The sequence below is a fragment of the Cylas formicarius genome, unplaced genomic scaffold (genome assembly GCF_029955315.1).
Source record: "Cylas formicarius isolate icCylForm1 unplaced genomic scaffold, icCylForm1.1 PGA_scaffold_4__25_contigs__length_36172078, whole genome shotgun sequence".
NCBI classification, from domain to species: Eukaryota; Metazoa; Arthropoda; class Insecta; order Coleoptera; family Brentidae; genus Cylas; species Cylas formicarius.
In genome coordinates, this window is record NW_026844334.1 from 12,430,512 (window position 1) to 12,448,004 (window position 17,493).

The 17,493-nt window shown below is 35.2% G+C and overlaps 1 protein-coding gene across 1 annotated transcript in view; it reads right to left on the minus strand.

The window, feature by feature from the left end:
• Window positions 1-7,216: 7,216 nt before the first annotated feature.
• LOC132700945 (homeobox protein SIX3-like) overlaps window positions 7,217-17,493 on the minus strand; it is a 76,704-nt gene continuing 66,427 nt past the window's right edge. The window contains exons 2-3 of the mRNA XM_060668545.1: window positions 8,967-9,417; window positions 7,217-7,941 (exon numbers count right to left, since the gene is read on the minus strand). Of these exons, the coding sequence (XP_060524528.1) occupies window positions 7,591-7,941; window positions 8,967-9,417 (802 nt within the window). The 3' untranslated portion in view covers window positions 7,217-7,590. The remainder of the gene's footprint in view (window positions 7,942-8,966; window positions 9,418-17,493) is intronic.

A 17,493-nucleotide genomic window follows, 5' to 3' on the forward strand; every position in this document is an offset into this window, starting at 1 on the left:
TATATTTCAAACTACAAGTAAACACTACATTCAATACTTTGACTTTAAGGAACTACTACCGCAATTGCCGAGTTGCTGTGAAAAAGAAAATAGTTCGAAGTAAATCCTTAATTTTGATTTGATTATTTGGTCTTCATCTCAAATCAATCGAGACTGTCTAAAATTACAGTCTCAGGCATACCGCATACAAATATACCGCCCCGAAATGTCGAAAATACTCGAAGTGCCACTGGTGAAGCCAAAAACCATAGGCTAACGTTTCGACAAACCGCTTTGTGTAAACTCAACCAGGTTCAAACTGCTTCTCGTGAGGTAGATAATAGACACTGCTGGCTAAACACACACACACAGAGCATCCAAAATCGATATCGTACAGTCGGCTGTGCTTGTCCGTCGCACATGGGCGTAGGTAGTTTTATTTTGTTATAGTCACTTACTAAAAACCGTTACTCGGGTTGTTTCCAGTCTTTGTTAATTTCATTTTCACCAAATATGTATGAAAAATCTGGAATCTGTGGTATCTGAAATTATTATGGAAATATTTTTAAAAATATTTATCACTATGCCAAATTTAATTTTAAAAAATGATTAGCTTTCTTGATTTGACTTTTGAGGAAATTTTTATAGCAGTTATTTATTACTTGTGTGGTATTTATTTTACTTTAAATGTAGGAATTCGTGATTACACAGATATTAGACAAATTAACAAACAAATTGACGTTACGGAATAAAGTAATGTTAGTTTTGGTTAGTTTGCAGAATTTGAGCCTTGTATCTTTATAAATAATTCCAAATATTTTTGAAAATGCAAAAACAAGAAATGTTTTTGAAGCATTTGCTATGACTGTTATGAATCGTATAGAAAAATAATCACGGAGGTATGAGACAAGTTTATGGTAATCGATATAGGTCCAGAGATCTACTAGTTAGTTTGGAAGGTGGTGCTATACTAAAAAATATAGCAAAACCAAACAAAACAAATCAAAATTTAATTTTTATTTTATAAAAGGCCTAAAATCCAGCCATTTTCACGTTTCAATAGAGATTCTTTTAGCGCCGTTTTAAGACCTCCCAAAAAGCATTTAGTCAACTATGAATTTACATGTTTTTAAAATTTGGAAACCGAAAAAGTAGGTAAACCACATGGGAGTACTAACATTTGTTTTCTTTTAAATTAAGTTAAGTTTTAGTTTGAGTTAAAATGTGTTTGAAAATTATGATTTTGTGAAACCAATATTTTATAATAATAATAAGGACTATACTCAACTTTTTAACACTTAACTTTGTTAACCAAAGTTTATAGGCGAAGTCTAGTAGTAACTATTCATTCTTAACCTGTGTGGGATATCATTTACGAAATTGAGCCTTATATCTTTATAAATAATTCCAAATATTTTTGAAAATGCAAAACCAAGAAATGTTTTTCAAGCATTTCCTATGACTGTTGTGAATCATATAAAAAAAGAAGCACGGAAGTATGAGACACGTTTATGGCAACGATCTGGGTCTAGAGATTCCTGATATAATCTTTTATGACAAGCTGCCCATTGTAGACTTTTTGGAAAAAAAAATATCGCAAACCCAAACACAATTGTTATATATCTAAATTAGAGAAAATGTAAATTTTATTTTATAAAAGGCCTAAAATCCAGCCATTTTCACATTTCAATAGGTGATTCATCTAGTGTTGTTTTAAGACCTCGCAAAAGAAAATTATTCAACTATTTTTCTAATATTGTGAGCAACCGAGTCGCCACTGTACAAACGGAGATGTCTGGTTCCGAGAGCGAGAGCCAGCTGATATATATAGCGTTAATAGAGTCCGCAGTTATCACTTATCCAGTTTATCGACATATCGGGGCTTAGGTAAACAGTAATTGTGAGCGGCCAATGTCCCGTACCTAATCCTTCCTAATGTTCTATGACCGGATTAGTGACAATGTTCGCACCTTTAAAAGACGGGGATAATGACAGTCATCAACAATGGAAAACCGGAAGAGGTTGTTTTGTTGTGGCTGTATTCTTTCGGGTATACGTCTGCGGCTTGTTTGCGACTTTTTTTTTTTGATATTTTTCTCGGAGAATGTGAAGGGGACAATGCGACGGTAAAACATTCTGTTGAACTGATGCCGAGTCCCGTTACTGAACGAATTGAAGGAAGGTTACTCTAAGTATTCGAAACACACGAAATTGTAGCGATTTTATAAAGTATCGATACGACTTGCTAACTGCTTTTTTTTTCGGAACCTGGCACAGAATCAACAAGCCTTCAATCAGAATAACTGTTGATATTTTACAGATTTTTTTGTAAATTTAACTGTTGCTTCTGTATTTTGACCTCGTATATAAAGTAAAAAATATTTTGACAAAATTGTAAAATGATTTTGACAATGACATTGCCATTGCCTGAATATCAGCTCTCCGAATAATATTGTTTGGTTTAACGGTGGGTGATTGTTGTGCTCATGAGGAAATGGCTTCTGACTCGATCTCTATTGGTTAAATTACGCATGATGCTATTTATTGTGTATGTACGTGTTTTTATGCAGCTGTTAGAATAATTACATTTTTGTCAATAACCAATATTTGTCCGTACAGTACTGTCTTTACTGTCCTTATAGTATGACTTTAAATTCATATTAGATACGTACCTACCTGAGGCCACGCTGGTGAAGTATCTTCAATGTACATTGGAATAATATGGCCCTTTCGAAAATATGGACTACACGTTTTTTCTTGGATATGTTATATCAACCAGAAGGTAAAACTTAGTGATCCATCAAAGTGTTAAAAACTTTCAGCTTGTCGGAATTTGGTATTGACTTTTTGAATTGCGTTTCTTTCGGTGTCTATTAGAAACTTTTATCAAATAAGACTTAAATTTGCTCGGTCCAGTCTTTTTCTCAGATGGGCTATATAATTAATAAAACATAACTTTTGCAGCGAGACCTTTTGCTTAAACAATCTTGACAATAAAACTTTCTAATACATCTCAAAATTACACCAGAGATCTGATATGATATGAGAAAGTCATAGAGGGAACAAACGGAGGCGAGGAGCGAGTTGAAAACTACAACAATGTGCAGCCTGAGGTAATACTATTTGATGTTGAGATCTCGCCATCTTCACCATTCTATTTTTTAGCGAATAGGGTCCATCGTATTATAAATACTTTTTTCTACTCCCTACTCGAAAATACTCATGTATGCGCTGATAAGTCGTGCGGAAAGTGGCCAGTGTGTGAAAGTGCGTTAGCCACTGATGGTAGTTTGACGTTTGACAGTTGTGATGGTCAGGCTAATGGTCGTAGAAATAGGATCCGGTCACTGGTTTTTAAAGTACTCACGCCGCTAGTGCCAAATCAAAGCCGTGACTAAAATTGCGTTTATCAAACTTATTGCATAATATACTAAATATTTATAAATAGGATTCTTGTTTTTGAGTTTTGAGAAACGTTAAATTCGAATGCATATTTATTATTTGTCCATCAAGAGTCATATAAAAACTTGTCTCCAAACCGTGGGGATAATGATGTTAGTTTTATCGGTGTCGTTATCGGTTTTAACAAGAAAATATTAATACCCAAACGAAACCATCTAAAATTTTAATTTTGAACATGTGTTTTTGAACATTGCGGACATTACTGCACTCTGCATATGTTAATTGATGGCACAAATGACCACTTAATGAGGCCATTTGGTAATATGCGAGCGCTACCTATGCAATACCACGAATTAAACCTCCGATTAAGGCGGAAGTAAAAAACTGCAGGCAGGTCTTCGTTCCTGCTGCGATTCCTGTTAACCGTAGTTGCGTTTCCTTCGACGAACGGGAGGGCCCGCGAGTCCAACCGAGGTATCAGTTTCATTGGGTGTAAGAGCCGCGTGGTGATTGGCCTCGGCTGTTGACTACGTCACGCCCCTGATGTCTGTCGACGTTGATTTTGTGTTCGAGCACCGTCAAGTGTATAAACAGACATAAACCTACGTAATGTTTGCTTTAGGTGAATACGAGATATTTTCTCGCGGTCCTTCGAACCGGCGATAGAGATGCGGTTTATTTTTATTTTAGTGTGTACTAGCAAAATTTAAATTAAATTAATTAAAAGCCTTTATAACGAGCACTGTAAAATGATGCAAATGAAATTAATTTTCCAATGATTTTTTTCCTTTTTTTTGTTGTATTTGTAGTTTTTGTTCTTTCTTCTATAGTTTAGTTTAATTTAAGCACATTGTAGCTAATAGAGAATACTTGTTTTAAATAAATAAATAAAATGTCCCTCAATCACTTAGTTAATATTTTTTATTCCTGAAATAAATTTGTTTTATTTTTATGTAAACTCTTTCGGTTAGAAATATTTGTTACGGTAATAAATTTTATTTTTCGATTACTTAAGTCCAACAAAAATAAGTTAACAAAATTTAAATAAGAGCTATTTGGGTGGCCACCAAGAGTGATCCGTGACCACAAAATAAGTAAAACTATTAGACAAAGCTAGAAGAGTTTCGGATCTGATAAAAGCTTTTACAATTTGGTTTAATGCATTCTAACCACAGGTTTAAGAAAACTACCATAAATCAGATAATTCATTTTGCGGTTTGTAACTCAAAGATGTCAATTAACTGGTTTTGACAGTCGCTTTCTAAAAGTGATGTTTTAAATTAAATTTAAGCTAATGATATGACTTGTAGGGTCTCTTTTTACAATGATAACTATCCTATAACTATTTAGTTGTTAGAATATATCGGTGCAGCCAAATTTTTATTTCTAAGAATTGATTAGTAAGAAATTTTACGAAGAAATAAAAAATCCAAAACTCAGTGGATGGAAACCATGTTTTTTTTATTGGGAGTTATTATTGACCAAGTTCATGAAGTGAATCAAGGTGCAGGTGAAAAATACGTTAGGTATATAAATTATGATTCTTTTTTTTTTCCTGTAAAAATTTTATCTTCGAATATTAACAAAATCAGTTAACAGACTTAAAGCTACAGAACAAATAGGTGTTCTATATAGGTACGGTCGCGGTATGTGCGATATTAAAAATACTCTCCCCCGATCTGATTCAAGGGGCATTGTATGATAAACACATCATCATAATATGCAAATATCGCTATTATTCGTTTTATTAATAATGCTATCCCAAGTCCTTTCTAGTGCCTCATTATCTAATCGGAATGATATTAATACAAACGCAGCCTGACATATAAAAACTTTGGTAGCATATCGAAAGGGAATTACGATGAGGCCGAGATTTTACTCGAAACATTTACCATGAGAGAACGGCAGATTGTTATCTAGTTGCTTTCCCTGCAGCCACGTCGTAATTTCGATACAATAAATATTTTATTTATGGAATCTTTTTGTCTAATTAGTAAAAGTGCAATTAAATGAATTTACTTGGACTTTGAGAATTTTTTGTAAATAAAATTTATCGACAATGTAACAAGATTAAGTGAAAATTAAAAAAAAATGACCGACAATCAGAGTATTTAACGAAAATGTTATTGCTAAGTATTAGGTCCCATATGGCGGTTATTGTGTCTTCGTTAAGTTTAAACCGTGCTCTGCTGTAATTTCGTGAATTAATCTAATTTCGTTATATGAATTTTAATTGAACCAAATGACTTACGCCGAATTTGTTGTACGTTGATGACGAACAACATGCTCCGACTGGTTTGATTAAATAAATGCATCCCAAATCGCTTAAAGTTTTAGGTACAGTTATCCCTATTATACGGTCCAATGATGTTAATGTCAAAAGAGCAATGAAAGCAATAATAAATTAAGAACAATTAATAAATTTGGAGTGAAATAAGGGGTGTGTGCCACTGAAAATGGATTGGATCAAGTGCAATTGAAAATAATTTAGTATATAGGATATTGCTTATTATTGTTTAGTATTATGGCAGTTATTATTAAAGGTAAATATATAATAAATAATATATCTATTACAAAACAGTGGGCTCATAAAACATTTTATTTGTTTATTTTTAAATTAATAACAAAATTAAAGCATACAGTGTTTGAAGTTAAAAATTAAGTTTTTCGTATGCTTTTTAAAGTACTGTTCTAAAAAAAAATTAATACCCATTGAAACGTACCTATGTGCAAAATATTCTATATATTTTCTGATCGTAAACATTAGTGGCTAAACGGGTTTTGCATAAAGCAACTTTTATTCATGAAAAACAGACTATGCTGTGGTTTATCCTTCAACATAAAGTTGTTAATTGCCTGTATTTCGTGCTGCTAAATTTGATAGAAAAACTTTATTCAAATCATTAGAAACTTTATTAATTAAACACGGACCAAACATTCCACGGAAAAAAGTGGCAAAATATATGAATAAGTTCAGACATCTTTATTAAGTACACTAAAAATGTTATCCATTCAGAAGCGCATCTCAACTGTGAATATACACAAAAAGTTGAAAGTAAATTTCTGTGTAGTTCCTTAAGTTTTAATGCTCTTCAAGCAATGCAATTCACCCCGTTCCTTGAAGCAGTTTAATATACCGTACATGAATTCACTATATGACAGTAGTATACAGTTCTTATCTTTCTTTGATTTCAATAACCTTCACACATCTTTGTTGCTCTAATGGACGAATTAAATTTTTCATTCCATAACATTATCCAAAGATAAAACTGAAAATTAATGAACTAGCTTGACAGGTGAACACTTACACAGAGTAGGACGTCTACAAGACTCCCGAAGCGGGTCGGCTCAGGTTAAAAATCTAAAACATATTCTTTTTGAATGTCCTATTACTTTGAGACTCAATAGAGATCTTTGGGATGACTGTTATATTTAATCTAATAATTGTTTTGCAGGTTCTAACATTATTAAAACCATTTTGGCTTACTGCAACTATAACCAAATAAAACCATAGAGAATGCTCGGTTAGATAGAGAGCACGGTTTGTTTCTTTTTCACTCCAATTTTGAACCTAACCCCTGCAGAATGTTCCTACTCATAGCAACTCTGCCCTGCTCTGTGACGATACTATATAGAAAGAAGATGGCAGTACATTAAATTGGTTTAAAACAAATAAAAACATCGTGGAGTTTAGAAGGGCATAAGCCAAAGAAAAAGAAGCTGGCAAAAGTAAAAGTCATTAAACTATTTTCTTCTGTTTAAATATTCTTGTCCAGTGGATTTTGCCAATAAAACTCGATGTGATACTATTTCGTATGTATTTACAAGGCCGAGTTTGTAAATAATAATAATCATTTTTCGTTACGAACTTATGTATTATTATGCGATCGAACAATAAAATATAAAATCTGAGTACTCTAACCACAAGTTAAAAAAAAACAATTTATAGTATTAATAGCTTTCTGTAGTCACTTAAACCGAAAAACTAAATGGTGCAAGTCGCCTAATCTCTACCGTAGAGTATAAATTTGCCATACTTCTTAAACAATATCGACACTTGCCATATTATACATACAATATATATAAATTATCAACCCTAACTGTGTAATATCTACAAGAGAACTCTACAGAGAAGCAAATAAATACATAATAATATTGCAACAAACGGTTTCAGATCAGGCCGTCCTGATGGCGTTCGGACAGTCTGTATCACGTGAGCCGTGGAGGCGAGAAGGGCCGGTGCAGCAAGGGCCCGTTATTCTGAGGACTAGGGGGCGCTATCCGCGCGATGCTATGTGGGTTCATGAGGTGTGTATGTGGCGACGAGGGCGCCATCATACGACTAGAGTGCATGTTCACCTGTATGCGCAGGGGCGCTGTCACCTGCGGTGGCAGGTGATTGGGGGGCAATCTCAGGGGCAGGGGGGTTTCGATTTTGACACCTTCGGATTGCTGATGGGGGATCCGAAGATTGCTCAGGTTCATCGGCGGGGAGTGCTGGAGTGATGTTTGGGGAGGCGTGGAATCCAGACGCAAGGGGCTGTTGCTGTCGGTTTTGTCCTGGAAGAAGAATGGAATTTAGATGTTTCGGAATAATTCAGGGTGTTGGGGTATTATGAGTACTTTTTGTGCTGTTTACGCGTGGTTTTCCATTGAATCTAAGGTGTCCAATATTTTAGGCTTTCCTGCAGCATTTTACCTGTAGAGGAAAGCTCTAAAACAGCTTCTGAACGGTGACCATTTTTATAGTTTTTATACGACAACGATAAGTTCATAATTTTGTTTCAGTTCGTTTTGGAAGTCACGAGTTTGTTAAAAAAAGTAAAGCAATTGATCAAAAAATTCTAGAAGGCTTCGAGAATGTTTGCAAGGTTTTAGTATTAAAAAGCATTTAGATTTCATAAAAATTTGTGCTCATAAAATGCAGTAAATAAAACAAAGCCGTATATTTGTTTGCTGTATGTTTGTCCTATCTCCATCCATTAATCAGAAAACAAATAAGGACAAAACGACATTTAATAGGAAAATGCCTGCAGTAAAAGTTTAGATCCAAACGTAAAAAATAGTCAGAAACTTATTTTTACGCACAGTTGGTTTTTCAAATAGGACACCTCGTATGTTTTTATAATTTTTGATTTCTGAGATACATTTTCTGTTCGTCAACCAAAGATAAGAGTTCAATTTTCTTTAATCACCTTTCTAATTTTTCCTTTCCAAATTATAGACCAAAATTTGTCGCTTGACACACATTTTTTATATCAAATTTGGCGATTTTTTGTTTACTTGTTGCCCTATTTGCAATATTTGCAATATTTGCAAAGCAAGTATTGTACTCGTAAATGGAACCAATTTATACGCTGCTGTACTTTTCAGTACCAGTTTTTCATTTTATTCTCGTTAAATTCTAATAATTCTGACGACACTATAAAATGTTCCCTTTTGATTTGTCTGCAAATAAAAAACACAGCAAGTAGTAGGCAGTTATGAGGAAACTACAAGCATTCTCCAAAGGCAACGACTTTTAAAAAAATATATTTTGTTAGAATATAATCCTCCCCTCCATAAATCCTTTCGCGTCAACTCACCCTGGATTCATGTCTGCAATCGTTGTTGGAGTCTACATCGATCGGGCTGTCGTTAGAGGTCAACCTCAGGTTGACAGCAGCGTAATTCGACGTCGCGTTGTCGATATTTATCGGAGACCCATCACAGTCTTGGAGTTTACCTTCCCGGCTCATCCGGAAATTCGGAGACGTGGGGGAGTGTCGATCCAGCCTGAAGCTTTGGGCTGCGTGGGAGCCCCCGACACGGAACTGAGACGGCATGGGGCCGGGAGAATGGGCCCCAAAACGAAACGAGGTTATGTGGTTTGGGGACGGAGGGCCCAAACGTAGGGGACCGGGAGAACTAATCGGAGGAGAGTGGGCACCCAGGGAGATGTCCGAATCGCTGTCGGAAGGCGTCGGACTCAACGGGGGTTGTCGGCCGCCGCCCCCGTGGTGAGATAATTGAGCTGCTAGCTGTTGCTGTTGCATTCTGGAAGAAAAGGAAAATTGGTTTAGTGTTACGGTTGCTTTGTGTGTCACACAAGGAAAGTATTTAAGAAAAAAATCGTACATTAAGGAATAAATAAATAAAGCTTTTATAATATTAAGTGGCGATGTTCAATACGGCTGCTCTTCCAGGAAATTAGGTACAAGATATATGTATTGAAAAAATACATTCTTAATCAAAGGTCAAGTTTTAAAAACTTAAAAGAAGGGAAAACGGTGTGCTCTTTATTTATAAAACTTAACTTAATAAAACTAACTAAAACTAATTACAATTAATTGTCGTTAGACTTCTCTTACGAAAGATGAGACTTTTGAATTAAATGGCAACTCAACAGCAAAAAAATAGTTCCATTTACTTGACCTTTTATTTATACGAATGTTGGTAATGTAATTTTAAAATATCGTTAAAATATTGTAAAAATTTTTAACCCCCACCCCTACCCCCCAATCACTTATAATGAAAACCAATTGGTCAAGTTCAAAAGAAATATTTAATTTGACAACCACTGCTGATAGCACCGTAAAAAGCAAGTTCCCACTCAAGTTTCAGTCGGTCATAATACCATTGGTCGTAAGCCCAAAACAGATCTAAACATTCGAAATAATCGCACAAAATATAATTAGACGTTTTTCCCAATCGTTCCTTATGGAACATGAGACTTGAATTCAATGCCAACTCAACAAATAAATAAATTGTTTCAGTCTCGATAAAAGTTTTCTATTAATGTATCTAAATAGTTCTATTTACTTCATCTCACAATTAATTACGATTAAAATACATGTGTATTTGTAAAATTTATGTTGGTGGCTTTTCCTATAATCAAGTTTTAACCATCACAAAATTTATAATAAACAGGCTGCTCTCTCTCAAATATAGAATCAATTGGTCAAAAAAAAAATTCGTTCCGACCGTTAAGCTTTGGTTAAAGAGCTGTAAAAGTTTTGTGTTTTGCTTTTTAAACTCAGATATAAGTCACTGCAAATTATAATTTGCAGAGATTGGGTGTGGCCAAGCATCTTAAAATTTGTCCATGCAAGGTAGAAATGGAAATACAGAAAGCAATGCCAATCTGAATATTTCAGTATAGGAGAGTGCAGAATTTTTCAATTATGAAATATCATTTGGATGTTCTGATTTTTGATATTTTAGAATAATGCTAATTTCACAAAGAAATACGGTTTGGGCACCTATCCCAATATCCATTAAACAAAAATTGGATTCCATCCAACAACCATCTTGTGCACGGGCAGTGATATATGATTTTTTTAAAGGACACGAGTTTCCTAGTTTTCTGGTAAGGTGTCAATTTTTTCAAAACCTTTTTGGATTGATAACTTGTTGCATTTTTAAAGAAACAATTATAAGTCTGTATATGCGAGGAAATAAGTTTTACTTTTTAGTAAAAATTTAGTAAAAATCATCGTTGTAAAAATCAAGTGGTTGGTCAGATCTTCTTTGTCCATACTGAAATTACAAAAAGGCAATGAAACATTCCAAAAAATCACGAAAATGTAATGAAATGTGTAATTTGATGGTCTGCCTCAGTTCGCCTATGGTCGTATCTCTAAGCCTATGGTGAATCTCTAAGCTCAAAACAAAACCAACACCAAAAAGTCACACAGAAACTTCCCACTCAAGTTTTCTTCGGTACTAAACATAATGTAATGTAAAGAAAAACATTAAGGCCTTGTTCAGCTTTCAGTCATAATATTACCTGCCCGAAGCTCAAAACAAAATAAAATATTGGAAGCAATCGCACAAAATGTACTAGAATATTAAATTTAATAAACTTTCCTGATGGCACAGACACAAAACAGATCCCAACATTCAAAAAATCTAATAAGAAGTATTAGAATATTATATTGGATGAATACGAGGTTCCAGTGACCTCTTATTTTGCATTGTGTAAGCTCAAGACAAAAGCAAACATTCAAAAAAATTGCATAAAATGTGAGCAGAGATATATTTGACAAATACTACTGATGGCACCGTAAAAGTCAAAATATCAGTTAACTCAAAACAATATTAAACAATCGAAAAAAATCGCACAAAATGCAATGAAATAATAAATTTCACCAACCTTCTTGATGCCACCGTAAAAACTAAAACCTCACTCGGCTAATGCCATTAGTGAAGCACTAAGCTTAAAACTATATTAAATTTTATAAAAAAAATCCTGACGCCATCGTAAAATCTAAGGTCTCACTCAGCACTCTTTCGGTCATAATGCCCTTGGTGGAGCCCGTCAGCTCAAAACGTAGCTAAACAATCGAAAAAAATCGCACAGAATGTAATGGAATATTAAATTTGATAAACACTAGGCAACACAAGCATAATAAGTCGTATTAATAATTCACGCCATGTGCGCGAGGAGCACTTAATACCCCCTTGTTTTCCAACACAGATACGAAAGCTATTTTGACGTCGTAACGACGTTAAATAGTAAATAGCACTTAGTGTGAATTGTTTTGCTTGGGTCGCGTTTTACGTGTGCGTTTAAACACTCGAAGAGCGACGGGACGCGTGCTCTCCGCGCCTCTACCACTTAATTTGAGTGCCGAATGCCGGGGCGTCAACGCCGCCGCCACCTCCGTCGCCACCCTCCCCCGTGCCCGTCCCTGCGAAAACTGTTTGCGCTCTCCCGTCTTCTTAAAAGATCATCAAATATGTGCTTTGTTGTTAAAAGTATTCATTGTCGCGGCTCGCAATTATGGCGCGTTTTTTTTTTCTTCTCCCCCAGCCAGAAGCGCGCTTTAATCTCTTTTTCTTTTGCTTTCGTTCGTTGTTACACGGCGAGATATTTGCGAAGGAAAACTTTTGCACCGTGCCGAATCAATACGGCCGTCTTTTTGAATATGCAAGGGGTGTTCAGAGCTGTGTACAGAGTGTCTTAAGTCATTAAACAAAAAAAATGTCAATTTGGAATATTGTAAACTATACGACACCGGATAACATAAGTAATCAAAAAATTCGACTAAGCCATAGCAACATTTTTTTTTGTGCAGGAAATATTCTTAATTGCATTTAGCATTCTGTTATGTATCCCCAATTCTTAGCATCAAAACTTATTTTTTCCTTGTCGGAATAACATTAATATTTTTTTTTTACACAAATCCATGTTTTTAAATACATGGGCAAATTTTTAAAAATATCCTGACAAGAAGTACGTATTATATACAAAAGTATTTAATGTATGAGTTAATAATATACGTTAGAGCATCTCTCAAACATAGCTTATTTTTAATAATTTTTTCAATCACTCTCACAATTAAGAGTGCCTTCCAAATGGAGTCCCAATTCAAAGCAGTATCCTGTCTACTTTGAACATTCTGAACATTTTCACAAATACAGGGTTAAATTCAAAAATGCGGATTTGTTTCGGTTGTTTTTAACTTATCAAAGACATTCGAGCGTATTTTTTAGCAGAATCCAGTGCTAAATTTCAAATTGTTATTGATAGCCCTTCTAAAAGCATTAAAGCGATTTCCCAAAGTTCAATTTTCTAATTTCACTCAGTATTTTAAAAGAAGCGCGACTCTCTTTAAAAAAAAACGAATTATACCATGCATTAAAAGTGTCGAAAAAATTACAACTCGTGCAGCATGCTTCTTAAGTACGTGGCCAGATTTCAGAAGAAAGGAAAAAAAGTTTTCTTATAGACAGAGTATGTTAAACATAAAAAAACAAAAGTGCGACATTAACTTCTTCCTTTTTTGCAGATTAAGCAACTAGAAAAATAAGATTTCATTTTTTGCATTTTTCTGTTATACTTCGTTTATAAGATTTAAAAAAAAAACACTTTCTAAAATCACAGAAGCTATAAAAAAAAATCCAGACAAAAAATTAGTGTTTAGATGTTAAGAGGTGTTTTCCCCAAAAATACTGGTTAGAACATCTTCTACAATGTTATTCCAATTGAGGCTAAATTTATTAAATAACCAAAACTATCGTAAAAAACTCCACTGTCTAACTTAAACAGAATGGTTAGGACAATATTCAGGTGTTGCTGATTTAAGTTTGGCAGCGTACTTTTTTAATAACTTGATATTTACATTTTTGTCATGTCAGTAAGTAGACTAAGGGGTTAGGAATTTAGAAAATATTTTTTTAGTTAATTAAACTAAATAATTAAACCACAGGCAGCAATGGAAATGTAGCAAGTTTCATTAAAGTAAGAGGTTAAATTTATGCACACCAATGGGTTATGATCCACACTTGCTATTAAAAAAACAAAATCGATCCTGATATTGCTCAAACGGAAAATCGGACATTACTGTACAAAAATTACTTACGGAGATGTAACGGAATAAATGGAACAAATATGGACGTATTGAAAGGTGTTTAGGAAACACAATCCATTTCTTTTCTATGGGATTTATGTTATATGTCGAACGAATTGTTTGAGTCTCATTTAAATTTTCATCGGATTTTTCATATGGCACCCGACCCCGCCAGGACAGGAGCAAAAAAGTGCATCAAAAAAGAGGCCGCCGATTTGGATGATCGAATTGGCCGTCAGTGAGCAATTTTTCCGTGCAATACCGTGTTGCGTTTCTGGACGGGAATTCTGGATATTGCCAAACAGATTCACAGGGCGCGTTTTTCCCTGAACGCTCCTGATAAACGGGTAAGTGCCAATGTTGAGTTGGGGGTTCGTTTTGTCATCCTCAGTCCACTAAAACACTTCCAACGTCCCTTTTAGCCACAAAAGGTTACACAAATTCCGCTAACGGTTTATGTGCAGTAAATAAAAACTAATAACAACAACAAACGACGTTTCAATGAATGAAAAGTTTGGAATTAAAGGTTTGGAGTATTATTTTATGGATATGGATCGATATAGTTTAACCGACATTCTTATAAAACGTTTCAGTGACTCCATTAGGGCGGACGCATTCATCAAACCGATTTATCTCAATTCCGACTCAACAGACGACGGCATTAGCCCCGAGGTATATTATCCAGCGACCTCGTCGAAGCAAAATTAGAAATTTGTTAATCCCGGATGTAGATGGAGAGAAGATGACTGAAATGATAAAACAATTTGGGTTCGTCGTGGTTTCCCTTAACTTGATCTAACCTATTTTCTACTGCATCTTTGTGGGGCGACTGGCGTCGTTATCAAAACTCATACACCCGAATTAATTTCGTTAAGTATTGAAATGAATGCCGGGGGGTGTGTAACGAGACCTGGCTAATGGTAATCGAGTTTGTTTGCGGAACGTCAATCCCATGGTACAAAGACATCGTCCGTTGTCTCATATATTGCATATTATTCCGCATCGCGTGCAGATACCGCCATGCTCTGTCAATTATTTTCCATTTTCTCTCTCCACGCTGGCTGCGGAAACTGTCTATAGCGAAATCTTCGTTCCTGATTGCATCGATCGCATCGATTTTCGAGCAAATTGCCAATTTTGGCCTGTTTCAAGAAGTTCTCCTTATTCAGGGAACGGCCTTGATGAATGGATTGAATGATATCTAACATATCACTATTATTGGGGAAGCTGCTAATCGTGCAACTTCAAAGAAAAAGGCAACATTGCTCACAGGAGTGTTATATGATATATGTTACATTAGAACAAGGTATTGATATAACAAACTGATGAACTTGTAAGGGCAACGACTATTCAGACTCTTCTAAGAGATGAGGCAGTTACATAACAACAATAATAACATTGGCTGATAGGAAAACGTGTTGCATACTATGCTTTTTCTACGACCGTTAATTTTTGAGTACACTTTTGAAAAACAACACGACTGCATTCTCTGACATGACTGTCAGAATTGACAAACGTCAAAATCCGATTGGCGCCAAATCCGTGCGGTAATATTCCGAAAATATCCAAAGTGGCTTGGATCCGTGGGACAAGAAACTCACATGCTAATTGGTGGTGATTATTCGCGCACGCTAGATCGGTTTATAATTAGGGATTTTACAGAAAGGAGTAGAAAATAGTATATTATGCAACAAGTGCGGTAAACGGCATTTGACTCACGAGTTTATTTGACACGAGCGGAGCGAGTGTTTAGTAAACGATTCGTGGGAAACGAAACTAACGTGGTAAAGTGACGCTTTCCGCACGCTAGATCGGTGGGTAATTAGGTATTTTATAGACGGGAGTTGAAAAAAAATATTTATATCAACATATCTACCTACGAAAAGAGTTTCCCAAAATTGAAATTTTGAGCAGTTTTCGTAATAAAAATGATGAATATAAATTAACGATTTAACAATTAATCAATTTCTGTAGATAAAATTGGTAAATCAAAAACATCGAATTTGAAACAATGTACAAAAAAATTGATAAAATAAGTAAATAGCATATATTTCTATAGCGGTTTGGCTGCAATATTTTGTGTGTACCTTGTATATTTTATTTGATGGTAGTGATAGCTTTAAGGTCTCTGTTTTCCATTAATGTTTATATATAACGTTTTTGTTGTGGTCCGTTCATAGATATAAGAAAGTGACCAATCTTTTGAACGGATTATGTGTGTGTGTGTAATTAGGTATTTTACAGACGGGAGTAGAAAAAATGTTTCAGTCATTTAAGTAAATGTATTCTTGTTGTTCTGCAAAAAATTTACTCAAAAACTAATGGTCGTAGAAAAATTATAGTATGCAACAAGTTTGGTAAACTTTTTAAGTCACTCGTTTATTAAACACTCGCTCCGCTACGCTCCGCTGTTGCCAAATAAACTCGTGACTCACATGCCGTTTACCACACTTCTTGCATAATACACTATTCTTTTATGAAGCACGGTACAGTAAGACACAAAAACTTCTGGCGTAAAAATTCGACATCGCAAACAAAATACATATCAGTGTTACAGTTTCCTTTCCAATGTTCCTAAACAGCCTAGTCTTTGACTACAAAAACAATCAATGACAAAACAGATGAGCCAAATATTACGGATGATCGATTGATGTTTCGTTTGATATTTATAAACGTCTCCTGGTTGTGAAAACTGTTGCAGTCGCAACCTTGTAACTCGAGAACCTATTGGCAAAACACAGAACTAAAAAACACACAACTGCAATATCGTACTTCGGTGAATAAATCCAAAAACCCGCGATTATCAAACAAATCGATATTTGATTGTTACTTATAATTCTTGTAATAAGTCTTAAATAAGTCGAGTCACTTCAAACGATATTATATAAACCCTTAAATATTAATTTGAAGGTGCAGCAAGGGATTGAGAGACGTTCGCGATGTCTGTTATTGCCAGACATCGTACTTTATAGGTAACTGCTCTTCGTGGTTGCCAACTTTGTGTTCTTGTCACTTCCCTCGATTTCGGTTTGTCCCCCTTTTGTTCTTGAGGCCACTCGGGATTTACACACTCAAGCCTGGGTTTTCGCGGGCGATTTGTTTGGTTTACGCTTTCGCTCCCGGTTCTCCGACGGTCAATTGTTGATTGTCTTTCTTTTCACGACGCAGTCGATTCATTGTTGTTTTAGGCGAACTAAACATTGTTTGGGAGCCATTCTCGCGCGCTTTGTGTGTCTTTTATTGTATTGTTTTTCGTCAACAGTCTTGAGTGAAAAGGATGGAACGGATGTTTGCGAATTGGGCCATAACGACCTCAAGACAAGCGAAGGCTTTCGATTTGTTATCGGTTACAGTTTTATCGAGCGTAGGTAGCATGACGTCCGCGTCACGTGGGCATCGTGAGCTGGAATTGATGAAGCAAATGCATAAAACAAACGAATCCTTTTAACTATACGAGTATATGAAAACAACATCGGTCATGGACCACTCTTTTTCGGTTTTCAATATTTGAGAAGTTATACGTTTACCTATATTTTATTTAGTTCGGTAGTTACTTTCGAAAAATGGATGAAGATTTTTTTCGGAAGTATCCACTCTCCTCACTAAACTCGAGATCTCGGTAACGGTAGGTCCTAAAATGTTTTTTCTGTCCGGTCTTTGGTCTCCGGTCTTTGTTCTTGGATTTTTTCGACAATAACTTCCGAACGGTGTGAACTAGACGGTTCAAACTTTTCTACTTTTTAACAGTCCACGGGATGCATGGGATGTGTAAAAATGG